The 20138-nt window shown below is 34.6% G+C and overlaps 1 protein-coding gene across 1 annotated transcript in view; it reads right to left on the bottom strand.

Moving 5' to 3' along the window:
• LOC115877399 (transcription factor collier) overlaps positions 1-20138 on the bottom strand; it is a 243901-nt gene that overhangs the window by 191941 nt on the left and 31822 nt on the right. Inside the window, exon 4 of the mRNA XM_030893548.1 lies at positions 9750-9813. Within this exon, the coding sequence (XP_030749408.1) occupies positions 9750-9813 (64 nt within the window). The remainder of the gene's footprint in view (positions 1-9749; positions 9814-20138) is intronic.

Here is a 20138-nt window from a genome sequence, read left to right as displayed (position 1 = left end):
AATATACATAGAATAGAATACACAGAATTATGTAAGATGATAAGAAAGAGGATTGCAGAAGACATCAAAAACTATAATGAAAAACCTACCTAATCTACCCCAGATTTCCCAACTAGCAAAAGAGTACGACAGGGAGACGCGAAATCCCCAAAGCTGTCTACAGCAACATTTGAAGAAATCTTCTGTCAACTGGACTGGACCAACTTCTTCTTACAGTGCCATACTCTATATAGAGCGTCGGTTACCTCTCGCATGTACTTGTGATGTGTGTCATCAGTGTTTCACAAGTACACGGGATCTACAGTTTATCGCCGAATCCGAACGGCACTATTTGAGAGGCTGTACACGGCAAATATACTCAAGGTGGTATGCCATTGCCTTCCTTGAGGTGGCGGCCCCTTGGTCGCTCTATTTAGATAAATAAATATTTTTATTTAAATAAATAAAGCGACCGTACTGGCTGGGGATCGAACCCAGTACCTTCCGCTCCGCAGATCGACACACTAGCGCTGAAGTTACGGCCGGCCACCACTGGACCAACAAAGGATTAAAAATAGATGGATAATATCTTAACCATCTAAGATTCGCTGATGACATAGTCTTAATTGCCAATAGTCCTGAAGAACTACAAGCACAAATTAATGAACTAAATACAGCCAGCAATAAAGTGGATCTCAAAATGAATTTGGCAAAAACTAAAGTAATGTACAACGAACTCGTGGAGAGAAGGGACACTCTAGTGAATAACACAACAGTGGAAATAGTAGAAGAACATATAGGGACAACTAATACAGAGCTCGGGATCTCTACTACCAGAAATCAATAGAAGTATGATATAAGTTAGCATGGAGCACTTATGGAAGAAACTCAATCATATTCAAATCTAGAATGCCACTCTATCTAAAGAAGAAAACATTCGATCAATGTTTACTACCAGTCATGACCTATGCATGCGTAACCTGGACAATTCAAACGGACATCATAAGGAAACTGCAGATCGCACAACGCTCAATGGAACGAAATATGCTGGGAATAACAAATAAAGACAGAGTAACAGTAAAAGTATAGAGTGGATACGACAAAAGAACCAGGTAATAGATGTCATCCACAGAGTCAAATCCCTCAAGTGACAATGGGCAGGACATCTGGAAAGAAGAACAGACAACAGATGGACTACAAAGATTACAGCATTGTACCCACGAGGAATTAAGAAACCTAGAGGAAGACTGAATCTGAGATGGGACCATGAAATTAAGAAATTAGCAGGGATAATTTGGTCCCGCATAGCCAACAATAGACAACAATAGGCCCAACTACAAAGAGGGTATGTGAGGGAGGCTTATTTTAGACACACAGTTTAGAAAAAAAAAACTAAATAAAGCGTGAAATATGCTGCTAAAAGCCCTTATTAATAATATAGATATTTTTTAGAATTAATTTGACTCTATGTTGTTTTGATTCGTTCATCTTCTAAGAATGAGTACACTAATGAAAGAAATTGTTTCACTTACGCAAACTTACCGTAACAACCTTCTGAAAATACGCCCAGACCACATTTCACTCATCGAAACTAATCAAAAAGGTCCAAAAGAAGAAACGCGCGCCAGTTTAGGTTTATCCCCGTGCGGGTGCCTTACTTGTCGACCGGCCTTTAATAAATATTCAGTAGCCAGTTAAGCAGAAAGGTTGCTGCAACGTACCGAATACCTTCGGCTCTGATTAACTAACTAAATCCAATTAAACGGGAAAAGCGTTGACCAAATACCCCCTTAATGCCCAATTGGGATTCAACAGGCGTTTGGCGCGTTTTAACTCGCTCCTTATAAGAGTGGGACTTTCAAAGAGCCCGCCTTTGAAAAGCGACGTCCGACGTGGAATATGTGCCGCACAATTTATTTCCAGCAACGGGCGCTTGCTCCGAGGACAGAATGCCGCATTGTCTATTTCTATCCGAGTTGACATTTTTCTGGGTGTTGGTAAATTGTTATTGGTAGTGCTCTTGTTCGTTAGCCGGGTATCGGGAATATAAATTGCAAATTTGTTTATAGACCTTTTAAGATGGGAGGGAGATAAATATTTATTAGTTCGATACAGCGATACTTAAGCAATTAATAAAAAAGGTATTTTGCTTTTGTATAAAATATACACATTTTTAACATACCACTTCACGTACATTTTTATTTGTCAGTAATTAAAAGTGCTTTCTATGGCCCCACCTTTTCTGCAGTTTTCTCTTAGTCACAGAATAAAGAACTAATGAAGTCTAAATACTCACCGGCACGAAAAACGGGTACCTTAAAATTTTGACGTATTTTAAAGTTTAATTTATTTTGTTTTAATGGGCCGATTTTGATGATCTTTTAAGCAATTTGTAGTTAAATTATTAGTCTATTCAGTCTGTATGTATTCTTTCTAAATTAAAAATGAAAGTTCCCAACTGTCTATTATACGAGGGAACACAAAATGTTGTTATTTTGGTGAAAGTTTGAAACACTCTGTGGAATATGTTAAAAAAGCAAAATGAATTTAAAAATTATTTTGTCATCTAGGTGCATCGTTTATTGACAGTTTATTTTTTTGGTTCATCTCTACAGCTTTATTTGTTTTGGGGAAGATACTAACATTTTTTCGTAATTTTTACTTAAAACCATGCCGTTGCTTTTTGTCCCAGTCAACAGACCTATGAAATAGTGTATATGATTTATGTAATGTCACTGTTCCTGAAACTTGTCAGGCACTTGTTATTGAAGAGTCATATTTTTACTGTCTGTTGGCTGTTGTGCACTTACTCTACCAGAGATGGTTTTAAGTCCAGAAGTTGTATCCGCTACAGTTACCGAGATGCGGTTTAATTGAAGATGATAGAGATCAAAATTATACCGGTAACACATTTAGGTGTGCACGAAGTACAGTGCAGTCGCGTCCTCGAGACAAGTTCATATGCTAGACGTTCAGAAATTTCATATGAGAAATTTGAATCGGAACAATCAACTTGGAATTAGAAGTTTATCGCTAAGAAACCGCCATTTGTCAGTTTTTCAGATTTATAATGAATTGCACCTAAGGAACGTACATGTAAGTAAATGGACTGTAAGAAAGTAAGAAGATTAAACGCACCAAATCTTATGTCAAGAATGCCTGCTTCGGGCCACAACTTACAAGGTCTGATGACTAAGACCAAAAGCAAAGGCATAGTTTTAATGTAAAAATAGACGAAAAAATGCTAGTGTCTTCTTGAAAAGCAAATAACTGGAACAAAAATAAAGCTATTGGGATGAACCAAAAAACAAATTATTAAGAAATGGTGTACCTAGTTGACAAAATTTTTAAGTTCCTTGTTGTCTTAACATACTCCATAAGGTGCTTTCACCAAAATATCAACATTTTCCCTCGTATAATTGACAGATTGGAACTTTCATTTTCAATTTGGAAAGACATGTGTGTCCTGTTAGAAACCCTGTGACAATCCGAAGACTGTTTTTACTTAAATCAAGAAAAACCTTTGGTTTTTCTTGGTCGTAAGTTTTGAGGAATTTTTTCTAGTGTTTTAGATCGTTGGAGGACACCCATTCCAGGTTACGGATGGAGTCTTCGAGATTCTTCAGTTCCGCTTTCAGTTGGTTCCCTCTTTCAGTTAGTTCCCGCTTAGAAAACAGAACGGTTCTGGTCCAGTTAGTGGAGTGTTAGGTTGCCTTTTCTAGCTAGATCCTTTGCTTTTTCCCTGACTGCTTGATCCTTCTATTCCTTGGTGAGCAGGCACCCAGGGTAGGAGAACTTTATTTTATTTCTTAGCATTCTTTGACCTAACCATTCCGAATTCCGAATTCTTGTTGACCTAACCAAACCGAAACAGATAAAAAAAAATTGACAACAAATAAAAGAAATTGACAACAGTTTGAACATTGGTTTCCATTATAACATTATAAGTTTTTATAATGGGCCACCACTTTTTGAAAATGAACACACTCTATAAAATCAAACTTAACGATCAAACGCGTGGCTTTCCGGAAACTGGTCACACACAAATCCAACAACCCGTCTTACCGTTTATGCTCTAACTCGAACTGGCTCTACACCAGGAGCTTTCGCCTTGTGTCCCTGCCTTTCTCTCAATGGCAATTAATTAATTAGCCTCTCCGAATGCTTTATCAATTGTCAATTACTTGTAGTAACGGCTCGGCGTTGTGCACCTTTTCAGCGATGGCAGGAAAAGGCCATTTACACTTTAGAGCGGCCATTTGTTGGTCGGTCTTATAAGGAGATCGCGTACAAAAGCCGGTACGTGTACTGCATTATCAACGAGCATGGATTTAATATCATGTATCTTTTTTTCTTAATTGTTGTTGTCGGCAGTGTATTGCGTGTTGAAGTAATAATTTAGAAAAGGAATTTTAAAAAATGTTTTTTAAACTTTATTTTGTATAGATTTATTTTCCCATTCTATTTCAGCTATGCCCGTTTACACCAAATCAAACTTAAACAATTATTAACTAAAAGTCTTAATTTGTAAGGTTTTATTAAATAAATCATAACGACACTGAAAGTTGTTCCTAGTTCAAAAATACCTAAGTTAATATCTATGGACCTTAAAGCAAAGCCTAGCATTAATTATAAATTATTCTGTACTTACACCTAACCTAACCGAATATTGTATCTGTAATTTAATTCCAGAATGCCACTTTACCAAGAGAAGAAGACATTCGACCAAATTGTGCTACTAGTCGTGACCTATGCATGCGAATCCTGGACATTTAAAACAAGCATAAGGAAACTGCAGGTCGCACAACGCTCAATGGAACAAAAAAAAGCTGGGAATAACCAAGAGAGACCGTAAAAGAATAGAGTGGATACGACAAAAAAACCAGTTGGTAATAGATGTCATCCACAGAGTCAAATTCCTCAAGTCGCAATCGGCAAGAAGGCGGACAACAGATGGACCACAAAAATTACTGCATGGTACCCACGAGGAATTAAGAGACCTAGAAGAAAACCGAACCTGAGATGGTATATTAGGAAATTAGCAGGGATAACTTGGGCCCGCATAGCCGACAATAGACAACAATGGGCCCAACTACAAAGAGAGTATCTAAATATGTGAGGGAGGCTACACCATAATTAGAAATGGTTGAATAAGCTGAAAATGATGACGACGATGATAGTATCTGTATTTTGTGATGAAACAAAAAAAATCAGTTGCAAATATCTTGGAGGAGGGACTCCCAAATACACGACTGCAGAGAAACAGATTCCAATATATCTAAATCATCAAAACATAGTTCCATATAATTTTGGTTTGCCAAAAACCCTTCAGAAAAACACAAAAATAGCAACAAGCAGGGAAAGAAAAAAACAAATATATGTTAAGTGGCTACTTAAAACTAAAGGATTAGAATTAGCCATCTAAATGAATATTCCTTAAGGTTTTCTACTTAAGAAATCTTTCACATTTTCTAGTTGTGCAAGTCAATTTTGCCTTCTAAGTATTACTGGACACGAAATTTAACTTAAGATATTCCTAAATTGTTGGTGCAATTTGGCATTAATAATTGTACTGCTGTTTACTTTAGCTAGTAAGTTAGCTAGGGTCATATTTTTATTATTATAACGTCGTCTCTTTTTCTAGAGGATAAATAGCGCTTGCCATTTAATTCATCATTATTGTGAAGAAGGCCTAAAGCGACATACACGAATTTTGTTTGTCTCAGTAACTTTTGAAATAAAATCCCACATGTGAAAATTTATCAAAAGCAAAATAAGATATCAATACAGTAAATTCACCAAAATATTTTTCTTTTAGACACTGGACGCGCGTTTTGCTAACTATGTTGGCATCATCGGCAGATGATTAACATTGTTTTAAAGATCTTAATTTTTTTAGTTTTAATCTTATGCTGATGATGCTTACATAGTTATCAAGACGCGCGTCCACTGTTTAAAAGTAAAGTGTTTTGGTGAATTGTGGTGAATTACTGTTCTATTGTGCTGTTGTAATACCAAAGATCACAAACCCAACTCGAATATTAAAATTATTAGAACATCAACAATCGCAAGAAAAAGACAGTAAAACCATTAGAATATATCCCTGATGCTCCTTCTTTAAAAACCTCTACAAGTCATACAGATCGAGAAAAGCAAACATTCGTGTTCCTTTCAAGAATCTATTTGCATCAACCAGTCCGCTTATGCTTTTACTTGACTCAACATTGGATACTTTCTCCTTCTGTCTTTCTTTTATACTCTCTCGACAGCAATTAATTATTTAGTCTTACTAAATGCTATACCAATTATAAATTACGTCTATTGACGGCTGGGCATTCTATGCCATTCCAGTGATGATAGAAAAAGATCATTTACACTTTAGAAGCGACCCGACCGTCCGTCCACCGGGTTCTTTCATAAAGAAAATGCGTACGATAGCCGATACGCGTATTGAATTATAAAGAGGGCAGACTGAATAACATTTTCCTTTTTTTACATGCTTTTCTGTTTATATATTACGGTTCCTGGATAATAAATTGTTTAGAGAAAAAAGATTCATAGTTAGCATTATTTAGTTAATGGTACGTAATTAATGTAAATTATAGAAAGATTTTTTAAAAATAATTTATGATAGATTTGAGTAAAAATGAGAGTGATAAAATACATAACATAAGATTGATAGCAAACCTTTATTGAGGACTAACATTAAGATCAGATTAGATAATGATTTTTCTGAAAATATACAAATACAGCGAGGTGTGCGTCAGGGACGCATCTTGTCTCCCCTGCTTCTCAATATATATAGTGAGGCCATCTTTCAAGAAGCTTTGGAAGAGGGGGATGCGTGAATCAAAGTGAATGGTCAACGAATCAACAATATCAGATAGGCTGACGATGCAGTAGTAATGACAGGCAATAGTGAAGATCTGCAGAACCTTCTTCAAAGAATAAATGTCTCCTGCAAATAATATGGGCTGAATATGAATTTGAAGAAAACAACATTCCGAGCAAAATTCATGATTATAACAAAAGACCAAAATGTAAATGCTTCAATATCAAGATATAAATAGAAAACAAATACTTTGGGCACAGTAAGAAACGAAACTGCCGAACAATTGCAAGAAATAAAGACCAGTATTGAGATAGCCAGAAATTCTTTTTTAAAACTAAAGAAATTTCTTTGCAGTAGAGATATAAACTTATATTTAAAAATAAGAATGCACCGATGCTACGTGTTTTCGACCTTATTGTATTTAGAAAGGTGGGTGTTATCGTCGCATGTTACGGATTTCGTGGGTCGACAGAGTTACATATATCGAGGTGTTACGCCGTATGAATAAGGAAGCAGGAATACATAAAACCCTTAGGAGGAAAAAATTAGAATATTTTGCACATGTTATACGAGGTCCTATATATCAATTACTTCAGAATATTATGGAAGGAAAAATCCAAGAAGGAGGTAGTCGGGGCAGAAGACGAACATACTGGCTGAAGAACCTCAGAGAATGGTATGGAATGACATTAAATGATTTAGAGCAGCCGCAAATAAAATAAAAATAGCCATGATGATAGCCAACCCTGTTAGGAGACGGTACTTGAAGAAGAAGAGAGAGTTACTTGAAGATGAGGACGTGTGTCCAATTCTGGTACAAAAATTGTTCTAGCACCGTAAGTTCAAAATGTTTCAATAACTATAAACTATTTTTGTCACATTTAATTGTTTTGTTCTTGTCGATATAAAAATGTTGATATAAATGGCGATATAAAGACCAATTAATTATTAGTCTAGTATTTTAAAAGAATAACTCAATAAGTAATTTTTAGCCTATTATCCTCAATACCTAACACGTTGGCTAAGAAGGCAACTTAGATAGCGTATGATCGAAAAAAAACGGCGTTCCAACAATGCTAACTCAATAGACAATTAAAAAATTTAGCTAAGGGCTGTACCAATGCTTCGGATTATCAAGGAGTTTTTAACAAGACACTGTCCCCTCAATGAATAGTTCAGTAGAATGAAACTAAGAAACAACGGCGAATGCAGATTCTGTGAGGAAAATGGGGAAACACTAGAACATCTCATTACTGGGCGTGCCATGACGACAACCATTTGTGCCATAATCTTTAGAACGACTGATTTCGGAGATGGAGAACTAAGTATCAGATATTGGCTTTTCTCAAAGTAAAGTTCTGAGACTATATGTTGAGTTATAATTCAAGAAACGGGAACACAATAGATCTATAAGGTCGCGATGATTAACTTACCCCCACCCGTACAACTTACATCTACATCTAAAGCATGCACCACACTGCAGAGGAGATAAGTTGTTTGAAATGAAACTCATCAAAATGTCAACCACCATTGTTTCATAATTAATTAATAAAATCTCAATATTTTCCGAGACACATTATTTTTAATAGTAGATTACTTTGAAGGAATACTTCGCCAAATTATTTTTTGCACCACCGTTAACCCGTATATCTAAAACCAAGTCCAGCTATCGGATTAAACTGATTAATTTTCCAGCCACCAACCGCCATCATGCTACGAAACAAATCTCGTTCCTCTCCTGAGAGAGTGACCAAGACGTTTTGCGGTTTGGCCAAACTAATTGGCGGTCGCGCCGGTCAGTTCCTCGAGACTCGCGCGGTCGGTAAAGACATACTCCACCACCGTCTGGACCGGACAACTTCCGTTAATTTACCGTGTCGACGATAGAGGGACGTAAGTTACTGTGTGAGTCGTTTAAACTAAACTTACATCGAAAACTACTGCAGTCTTAGTAAATTTTGTGGCAGAAAGTTTGTTCTAAATTTTTCGTGACGAGAAAAACATTAAATCGATGATTTTCATTTATGCAATTGACTCTTTAGAATAGCAATAGTTGAAGACGGTATGCAATATACAGGGTGGTCGCTAATGTATTCCGGAAACTTCTGCATTATAACTACAGATAAAATAAGTAAAATAGTTTGTATAAATTTATGTCCTAAAATGCTTCGTTTCGGAGATACACGGTGTAGAAGTATCATTTTTATTTAATTTTTTTCCAAATAATTTCTCAGTTAACGCCGATATTTAGATGAAAATTGGTGCCTGGGTGTTTAGATAAGCTTAAAAAAATATAAAATACCCAAATTTATCATTTCAGTCAAATAACTATCTAGTCAACATGTTCAATTTTAGCTGACCATACCAACAGGTATGATAATAAGATAAGGCTATTAAGATCGCCAAAAAGAAGTTTTTTTAATTTCACTCAAAATGAGTTATTTGGGTCATAAATGACCTAAATACAAAATATTTTCATGGTGTCTGTCTCTCTGTCTGTTTGTCTGTCTGTCTTTCCGTCTGTAACACGATAACTCAAAAACCGCTAAACCGATTTTAACCAAATTTGGCACAAAAATACTGTGGCACCCGAGGATCCGATCATTATTTTTGGTTTGATCAGGGGGTATGGAAGGGGGTTAAAAATTTTAAAAAATCGTAACTCCAAAATTACAGTAGCTAGCGAAACGCGGTTTTCAATTTAAGATTTTTTTTCAAAATTTGTAATAACATCAAAATCAGTCAAAGTCGCAGCTTTTGAGATAAAAAAAATATCAAGTATGGGCGGCTATACGTGCCTCCCGCCGCCAATTTTTTGTCAATAATGTAAACTATGATAAAAATGTATTGACTATTTCCATTCCAAATATCTTGAAAACGGTTTCAAGATATTTGAAACAAAGAAATCATAAAGAATAATAAAAGATAAGGAACTTACCATTTGCGAAAAGAAGTTGCAATCTGTATTGAATACCGTTATTTGTTTTTTGGCCATCTGCTTCCTGCAAAGAAAAAAAATAGTAAGTACTTATCAGATCTACAACAGTCAATCATCTGTGATTGTGTCACAAAGACTTTTATATTAGTGTAGGTACTTTAATCTCTCGTGGGCTGAAAATACCGTATGATAGAATAATAACAGAGCTTTCGATGGCTATAAAATTAAGATCGCTCTCATTTTATATGTGAATTTACATGAGAAATGACGTTTGGCGCACTACTATGAAACCCATGAATCAATGATGCAAAATTGTCCGATTTAATGGGTCCTATGTGAACTAGAGCTCAAAGAGCCCCATCTTTTCCTGCGACACAACCCGATCAATGAATCAAATAAAAAAATCGTCCGATTTAAATGAAATTTGGACCAAGGCCAATTTGACCGTGTATAACACGTGTCACTGTGACAGTCGACATCAAGTTTTGACGTAAGAAACGTCAAAAGTTGATGTCGTCTGATCGCAACCAAATTTGGTGGGTAGGCTTTTTGATGTTAGAGACGGTGCATATGGTCCCACTCTGCAAAGTTGGATACGACGCGCGGCGTTTCGTTTATATCATCATCAGGATGGCACTAACAAGTTGATATTGAAGAACAATGTGTGTCGATTTCGGCATAATTGGGGATGGGCTACAGGATGACGCCCTCGACGTTACGAAGCAATGCCTCTAAATTGACGACTTCATCGTCGATTGGAACCAAACTCGGCACGTGGATAGGAGGTACCCGAATGGAGTCCTCAGACGGACAGACAGATAAACGGAAGTAAGAAGTTTCATTTCAAATATGCACACATAGTGCGCACACAATTTTTTTGTAGTAATATGGTATTGGTGTAGTGCTATTGTGGCTAAATTTTAACTACTAAGATAGCATTAGAGTTAAAAATATTGATTCTAGTAATTAATATTTGGAACACCCGAACCTCCGTAATAATTTGTCGTCTCTCCAATTCGGTCGTCGTATTCCGTTTCACCTGCGAGTAAGTTATCGCAGCAATGGCAGAGCAGCGGCCCTGCTAGCGCTAGCGTTCCCGAACAAACAGGAATTAACAACAAAGAGTGAATAAATTTCCGAGAGCCGTTTATCAGCTCTCGGCTAAATACACAGATATCGATAACGCTATAGAGCAAGTCTTAGGGTGGAGATTTATGGAGATACATTGACCGGCGTCGTGCGAATACCATAAACCTAGTTAACAAGAGGAACAGCTTCTTTTAGTTCGAAAATTGATTTTCAGATATTTTTATTCTCTTGGAGTTTTTATGTTTATATTGGTGTTAATGGAATTATCGGTACTTAAATGAAAACCTTTAAAGAATAGAAAAACTTGAAGGAAAAAAAGCATTACATGACAGCTGTAGATGTTAGAAATGTGCGGATATAATTTCTTCGTTTATTTAAAAGCTAAGCACAGACAGATATTCTCAGCATACTCTGCTCCGTTTAAGATTCATCACCATCCACATATTCTACTACGTATTGTGTTTTAATTTTTCTTAACAAAATTACACATTTCTAATAATGAATTTTACACGGCTAGTCAATTACAAATATTAATAAAACCAAAACAAACGCTACGTTGGTTCAAATATTGGACTTATTTTCTGGGGCAATACTGTAGTACACTTGTGGTAAATAACACAGATTCTGCAATCAGCTTTAGATTGTTTTTTAGATCGAGTATGGCAGGCTGCTTTTATGAACTTAATGGGTTGTTTCTAAGTATAAGAACTTCAACGGTGTTTTATATGTATTTATCTATCACATCCTACTTTGAAGGAATGTTAAGGGTAAAGGGGGAAAGAGTTGTGGAAATATTATGGGTAAAGGAAGGGAATAAATGTATAATCGTAACAGAAGGTGGATATTTTGAAATATTAAATAGTGAGTAACATTTATAGCCAAAAAAATATGATCTGTTGGCTACTAGAAACGAATAAACAAAACTATTAGAGATGGCATCGAGTAACATGTCAATAGGAACAACATGAAGATATTGGTATATACCGGGTGCGTCTCAAAAGTGGCTCACCCCTATAACTTTTTTATTTTTTCAAATAAAACATTTGATATGTTAGTATATGACATAAATTAGGATTGATTGGTGTATTCAACTGTTTTTGGCCACTTCCTGTTTCACCGGAAATGACTATAACTTTTGATTTTTAAATGACACCCTCGGTATTTTTTACTTTATTCGATAGAAAATGACATTCTGAATAGAATGACATATCATATATCAACTTTTTACATTCTCGCTTAATCAAAAATTGTATTTTAAAATTCAATCTAGAGTGCCATGACTATGTTAAAAACACTAATTCTTCATGAAGGAGTCTTGGAAAAATAGATTTGATCGTCTAATGTTATTAGTGTCTTGTCCTGGCAAGCTAGAAAATGCTCAAATCGTATTTTTAATCATATCTCAATTTTTTCAAATAGAACGAGGGTGGCTCATTAGCATATTTGGAAAAAGCATTTTTTCTACGAATAATTTGATACCACACACTTGGTATTTCGAGTCAAATTTTCGTTACGAACGGCAAGTTATAATTTCAAATAAACCATATGCGAAAATCTCGAAAGTTGACATATGATGTCATTCTATTTAGAGTGACATTTTCTATCGAATAAAGTAAAAAAATACCGGGGGTGTCATTTAATAATCAAAAGTTGTAGTCATTTCCGGTGAAACCGGAAGTGACCGACAACAAATGAATACGTCAATCAATCCTAATTTATGTCATATACTAACATACCAAACCAAATTTATGTCATATACTATCAAACCAAATCTCGTTTTTTTAACTAATTTTAACTATTAAAAAAGTTATAGGGGTGAGCCACTTTTGGGACTCTCCCGGTATGTATAGAAAAATTGACATTGAATTTGAAAATTGATTTCCAAGAAAAGTTATGAAGTTTCTAATAATTAATTAAAACAACAAGGGTTACCCCTCATTGATACGCAAAACCAATCGATAAAAGACAGGAGAAAACTAGAAAGTGATGAAAGTAAATGTGAGAGAAAACCAAAGACATGAAGAAAAAGCATATTAAATCCTAGAAAAGGACTATCAAGGTACTAACGTTTAAGGTTTCTTTCAATTGCAGTTTATATTATTCAAAAAAATACGAAGTATATTTATGATTATAACAATTGTAATAATATAAACATTACATTAATAAATTGATAATATACAATCAATAAGGCTTCATTCAGAACCTCGAGATTAGTGAAATAAATTAGTGGTTGTAGAATGTAGAATGAGTAAGAGAGGGTTAAGTCGCAGTAATTGTTAATCACTGCGACCTTAAAGATCTATTGTGCCCCCCTTCCTTGAGTCATCAAACAATCTATAACCCATTATACGCAGGTTAAAGAGGGGACAGGGTATTTCCCATCTTCCTCTGACAACAGTTCTTCCTCCGAGGGTACACTTGGTTCTTGGTACTTCCATGGTTGGAGTTTGGCCCTCCGTGCCGCTCTTCACAGTCGAGGAGCTTGCCTCCGGCTGAGGAACCCGTGAGGTGGAGGCTGGAGGATCTGTCTCCATTTTCTCCACCTCTTTAACTTGGTCTCTCCTTAGACCTGATACCGGTGTTGTCCCGTATCTATAATAGAGGATATGTCCCTCTTTCTCTATTGCCTCCTTGGATTTGAGGTCAATTCCTATTGTGAGGACCTGACCATGACCCTCCTCCCTCGAGTTGATGACTTGCCAACTCGATGACCTTACATTGTTCTGACCTTAGATAAGGCTCAGCAGATAGGTGGTGTTTTTCCCCTTACTCCTCGTCAGAAAGACTGTTATGGCCGCCCCTAAATTAGTGGTTTCCATTATACTTTATACTTAAGGCTTTACAATGATTCACAAAGTCTAACAAAATACAATTAAAATTAATAGAATATCCTAGAAACAGCTTGCTGTAGTGTTCTAAGTCTAATAACTAATAATTAGCTTATAAAACAATCAACCGTCTTTTTCTAAGCACAATTTCTCTTGGAGGATGATAGTCAAACGCCAAAATGACGTTACTCGCAAATTTTGAAGGGTAATTAGTGCCAAAAGTCAAAAGTTTGTTAAAGCTTCATTCAGAACCTCGCAATTAGTGGAATAAATTAGTGGTTTCAATTACACTTTATGATTTTTAGTTTACGATCATTCACAATGTTTAAAAAACACAATTAAAATTAATAGAATACAGCTTGGTTCAGTTGTATCCGTGGAGAAAACCAAATATTTAGCTTATAAAACAATCAACTCTTGATTTCTAACCACATTTTCTTTTGACGGAAGATAATCAAAGGCCAAAATGACATTTCTCGCAAATCTTGAAGAATAAATGAGTGGAAAAGTTAAAAGTTTGATAACTTTTTCTACTAATTGAAAATGACTACTACTAATTTTGCCGTTCTGAATGATTACATTAAAATTAAAGGAGCAAACTTATTCTACGCTAATTGAAACCACTAGTTTATTCCACCAATGTTCTGAATGAAGCTTATAATTAATTAATTCAGGAGATCTTAATTAGAATAGACTCGCCCACTTATATTTCATTATTTACCTATTTGTTACATTTCCCTTATTCCTTTAAATTGTTATTATAGCAAATTAATTATAATATGTGTTTTGTTGATGAAAATTATTCGTTTCGCTAGTAACGGCAACGCCTCAAAAACCATCCATCACGAATGTTATTTATTAGCCGAACCGAGTAGCGCACGCTTACAATTAACTTATTTCACATTATAACGTGTTTACGTACACATTATTTCCGTTTAATTTTCCACTCTTTTTGTACGTTGTTTAGATAATGGAGAGAACATGGAAGGCGGATGATGGATAGCGATAAGCCTGCTTCTAGCGCCATATTTTAATCAACCGTGATGTTTTTAACGTCTGCATCATGTTCGGATAAAAAGTTTAGGTCGGCAAGTGTGTAAGTAGTTGATGATTTGGAGTTTTTTTTTCCGAAACAACAATAAATCTCCCGGTAATTAAGTTAATGGCGAGTGGTTTCGAGGACTAGGTACACAAATCTGACTTGGGAAAAAAGTTAAAAGTACGTTGGTGCAGGTAATTTATTATAGAGTTTAGATTTATCAAGTTAACTATTTTATTTTCCTATAACGGTTTTTTTTGTACAGGGTCACTCATTTCAATTCATATTCTACAAAGGGAAGCAAATAATACTTACATTTAATGAAAAGTTTTATATTTGACTTCTATGAATTTTTATTGATGATATTATTTTTTTAATTATAGTAAGAGATGATTTGTACTCCTATTATTATCAAATCATCATCTTCTTCTAATGATCAGGTAAAGTATAGGATTATGAAGGATATGGTAAATAAAAATTCAAAAATGGTTTGACGGGATTCAATACGGACTGGTTAAAGTATATCTTTTTGTATATAATCTCTTTTAAATTTAAAGAATATGAGAAATGTGACGTTATTAAATCTATTTTTGCTAGAATGTTACAATTTATTTGTTATAGTCTGAAAGTAAGTACTTTTAAACAATTGTTATGAAAAAGTTTCTTCCTCCAAATTTGGCTGTTATACAGGGTGAGACTTAAATAAGTGCAAATATTTTCAGAGCTGGTAGATCTCGATACAAGAAACATATTTTCTCTTTATCGTTTTTCATATAAATCCAAAATAACGTCAGGTATTTTACTTTGAAAATCTTCAAAAAGTTTTGCCTAAATTTTGAGAACCATGGGATCTTTACTGGATTCTCTTTCGTGTAAATTTAATCTAATACCTATGTTGCCATAATATCAAGAAATTATGTTCTTAATTATAAACTAAAATAAATTCTAAATTATTTTTCAAAAAGTTCGAAATTTTTAAAATTTTGTCTTCGCAAAAATATCATAATCGTGTTTCTGGGGTCAAAATATACTCCCCTAAAAATATTTGCACTTCTTTAAGACTCGCCATGTAGGGAATAGAAGTTTGCTTTCTCCTGATTGACATGTTAGATTAATTTAACGTTCATGTAGTGTAGATACCCCACTTCTATAAATAATTAAAACATATCTGCTCGGATAATGACAAGAGAATGATTTTGTTACAGAAAAAATAGTTGTACAAAACAATACTTAATTTATTATTTAAGTAAGTAATTTTTGACACTTCAATTTTTACAAAAGAAACATGAGACGTAATTAGATATAAAATGTAATAGTTTGAATTAATTGAGATAAAATGATATATATTATTGATGATGATAATAAATAGAAATAATATTTAAAGTTTAATACAACTCTGTAAAAATTCACCCTGCCCTTGTAATTTGTCATCTCTGTCCGACTCTATTTGCATTGCAATGCAGAAGTAATTAGAGTAATTAGAAGCCGAAGTTGCATTACAAGTTGGTAATTAATTTACTTACACGAAACCGTTGCGTATTCTGTAATTAATTTATGGCTATCCCCTCATTCTTTTTCCATTCTCATTCGTTTAGACACGGTTGAACGTTTACAACTTTAAAATATAAAGACTCTATTTAAATGCGTTTCTTAGATTTGAATATAAATAAAACTAGTATTGTCTATTGGTTTATTTTTAAATATTTTGTGTTCAGTAGCTTAAAAAATTACTGTATAATTTGTTTTACATGTTTACTTTCTCAGTCTGTTTTCATCTACTGTTGGACTTACGCTTCATTCAGAAGCTCGAAATTAGTAGACTAAACAAGTGGGTTCAATTAGCGTAGAAGTTTGTTCCTCTAATTTCAATGTAAGCATTCAGAGATCAGAACGTAAAAATTAGTGGTAGTAATTTTGAAATAGGTAGTAGTTAGTACTTAGTAGTAGGAAAAGTTAACAAACTTTTAACATTTTCCTCTAATAAAGAGAAATTGTAGTTAGAAATAAAAAGTTTATTCTAATTAAGACTACCGTAAGCTAGGATATTCTATTAATTTTAATTGAAGTTTTGTAAATATTTTAAGTGATAGTAATTTTTTAAGTAGAAAGTGTAATTGAATCCACTAATTTCGAGATTGTGAATGAGGCTTTAGGTCTCAAAATTACCAATTACCCATATATTCAGATTGTAATCTTCAACGCTGCCAAACCGATTGCAAAATAGATAGAATATGGAGTTAATAATAGGATTTTGGAAAGAATAAAGATTGGTGGGGCATGATTATTGATGATAGACTACAATTAATTAATGACTACAATCTGATTTAAAAATTTATGATTTTCAATAATTTGTTAAATGGCCAGATGAAAAAGTGTCACCAAGAATATTTAAATGATTTTAAAATTTTTCATAGATGTAAAATATGTATTTTTATTTACCGTGAAATGGGATGACTTTGCCTCTTGGGGTGACTTTGCCAAATTCCGTCCGAAAATATGTTAGACGTAGCCGTAGCCACTACTTGAAAAGAACGCGTTATGTGTTATCGGTAAATTATGGGTGGAGGCGCCTCACGTCTCGGAACGTCGCTAAACGCTTGCCGTCAGTTGCGATGTAGCATTTACAGTGCTGTGAAGCCAAATCTGTTTTTAAAGCCTATTTTGTGCGTTTCAAACTTCTACGTGGCTGCAATAGTTAACCACGCTATATTGAGGTAAGTATTATGCAGAAGTTCGTTATAATATTGAGGGTGATGAAGCATATTTTACGTAATTATGCTTTTAAATGGGGTGGCTTTGGTCTATCAATAAGAATAAGGAAGAGGGCAAAGACACCCCATATAAGCAACTAACTTTGCCCATCCAGTTTTTTTACTTTATATATATATATATATATATATATATATATATATATATATATATATATATATATATATATATATATATATATATATTTGTTTAATAAACAAAAAAGCGTATTATTGTTGTGTTGGCCTTATTACCACTTATAACATAGACCATGCGCATTTGAGAAAATACAACAACTTTTTGAAATAAACACGATTTAAAATTCAGAATTGGGCAAAGTCACCCCACTTCACGGTATATGTTTGTTTTAGTAGATTTTCTTAGAAGTATAAATGCAATATAAAAATTTATATTACGTTTATGTTTTATTGAACAGTAAAAATTATATAAAGTTTTAAAAATTGAAAAATTTGCCCATTTCACTAAACTTTCTTTTATCCTTTCTTTAATGTTATACCTAAAGTTTTTTTTTTCTTTTGACGATGACAAAATTACATTGGAACTAAAAATAAAGGATTTTTTTAAAAAATTTAAAATTAAAAAAAATATTTTTTTTTTAATTTATTACTTTTAAAAAGAAGCATCTCTTCATCATATTGTGTATTATTTGTTAAAGCTAATATTACTTTTTATTTTAATTTGAATTCCTCAAAGTACCACAACTTAAAGATTTGCTTAGTTTAACACCAAAACAACTCATCACTGAGTGCGCCGAGACGACATCATTTCGGGCCATAAATTTTGGTACGACTGCTTTCGGAGATGGAGAACTGATATCTGTAAAACCGTCTCAGATACTGGCTTTTGTCAAAGCCAAGAAAGGGGATAGAATCGATCTGTAAGGTCGCGGAGATTAACCCCCTCCCATACATTGTACAAGTCTGCAGCTAAGTTGCATTATTAGATGTAAACACACACACATTGGCCTAAACTTCTTAAATGCTGCTGTTTTTTGGAATGTGATATTGGACTGTAAGGTGGTGTACTGAACATATTCATCACCATCATCATCATAAACCAGCCACTAAAGTCCACTGCTGGACGAAGGCCTCCCACGTTTGCTTCCATAACTCCCTATCTTGAGCTATTTTCATGCAGTTACTGTGGATACGCCTTAAGTCGTCATGCCATCTGGTTGGAGGACGGCCTCTGCTCCTGAATACATCGTGTCTTAGTCTCCATTCTATCATTTTTTTCGTCCACCGGTCATCGTTTAGCTTTGCAATGTGCCCTGCCCAATTCCATTTCAAAGTGGTTATTTTCTCTATGGCATCTATGACTTTTGTTTTGTCTCCCCCCGTACTTCCCCCCGTACCTCGATATTCGGTACTTTGTCTCGCAGAGATTGCCCCAACATTGCCCTTTCCATTGCTCTTTGCGTTGTTCTGATTTTGCTTACAATTTTCTTGGTTAATGTTAGCGTCTCCGCACCATACGTTAGAACAGGCAGTACGCATTGATTGAATAATTTTCTCTTCAAACATATCGAAAGTGCCCCTTTGAAAATGTATTTCAATCGTCCATAGGCGACCCAAGTTAGTCCTATTCGTCTGTTAAGCTCGCAAGTTTGGTTTTCGCGGCTTATACGTATTTCATGTCCCAAGTACTTGTAAGCAGTTGTTTCTTCTATTTGATATTGGTTAATATATATACTGCCGCCAATTACTAGGTTTGTCATCACTTGGGTTTTTGAGATATTGATTTTTAGTCCCATTTGTTCAGAGGTTGCATTCAATTGAACATATTAGTTCATATAGACAGAACTGAACATATTAGTTCATATCAAAGTAAACCCTTTTCAGATTAGCCTTCAGTTTTGGAAAAAATATGGGAGTATTAACAAATAATACATTACACAATTTGGCGACAATTAAGTTATATCTTAGCGAAGAATACTTGGAAATGGAAAAGAATAGAGCAAAATTGTATTAAATACAATATAGTAAATTTAGTATAATAAAGACAAAAGGCTTATCAAATAATCACTACTGTTCGAAATTCAAGACAGTCAGTGAAACAAAGTACATTTTACGTATACTAGAATTGAAATATATTACGAATCTTCAATAGTTACGGAAACAAGTGATAAAGATGACAAAAACAAAGAGAGAAAACACCATGCAAAGACGCAAACTCGCTGTTCCAACAGCGTCGAACTTCCAACAACCGACGACCTGGCCGAAAACTGTAACTGGCAAGTACAAAAACAATATAATTCCGCACCGAACAAGCACCCCCATAAAAGATACATGCAACTTACAAGAGAGCGATGCCTGGTGGGTAGGCAAGGCCGGGAGTTTTGGCGTCTGTGGTCGCGCCGTTACTATGACGACGACGCCACGTTACACGAGAGGCACGGCATCAGTGAAAGTGAGTGAAGAACCGGTGGGGGCGATCTCTCGAATAAACACGGTTATGTACTGACGGGATTTTATGTTGTGTAAACTTTATAGGTTTGGTTTGGCTGTAAGGCTGTAAGCTATATTGAATATACTTATACAAAGAAAACTCTAGTTACACCTTACAGAAATCAATGGAAAATGCGAACATTGGCTTCATAATCGATACAACTACAAAGACAATGATAAAAACCAGGGCCCGAATTCTGTAAGAATTCTGTTTAGA

Source organism: Sitophilus oryzae, unplaced genomic scaffold (genome assembly GCF_002938485.1).
Source record: "Sitophilus oryzae breed Bouriz unplaced genomic scaffold, Soryzae_2.0 scaffold_1449_pilon_pilon, whole genome shotgun sequence".
Taxonomy (NCBI): domain Eukaryota; kingdom Metazoa; phylum Arthropoda; class Insecta; order Coleoptera; family Curculionidae; genus Sitophilus; species Sitophilus oryzae.
Note: the sequence above shows the minus strand (reverse complement) of the source record. Positions and strands in the feature narration are given on the sequence as shown.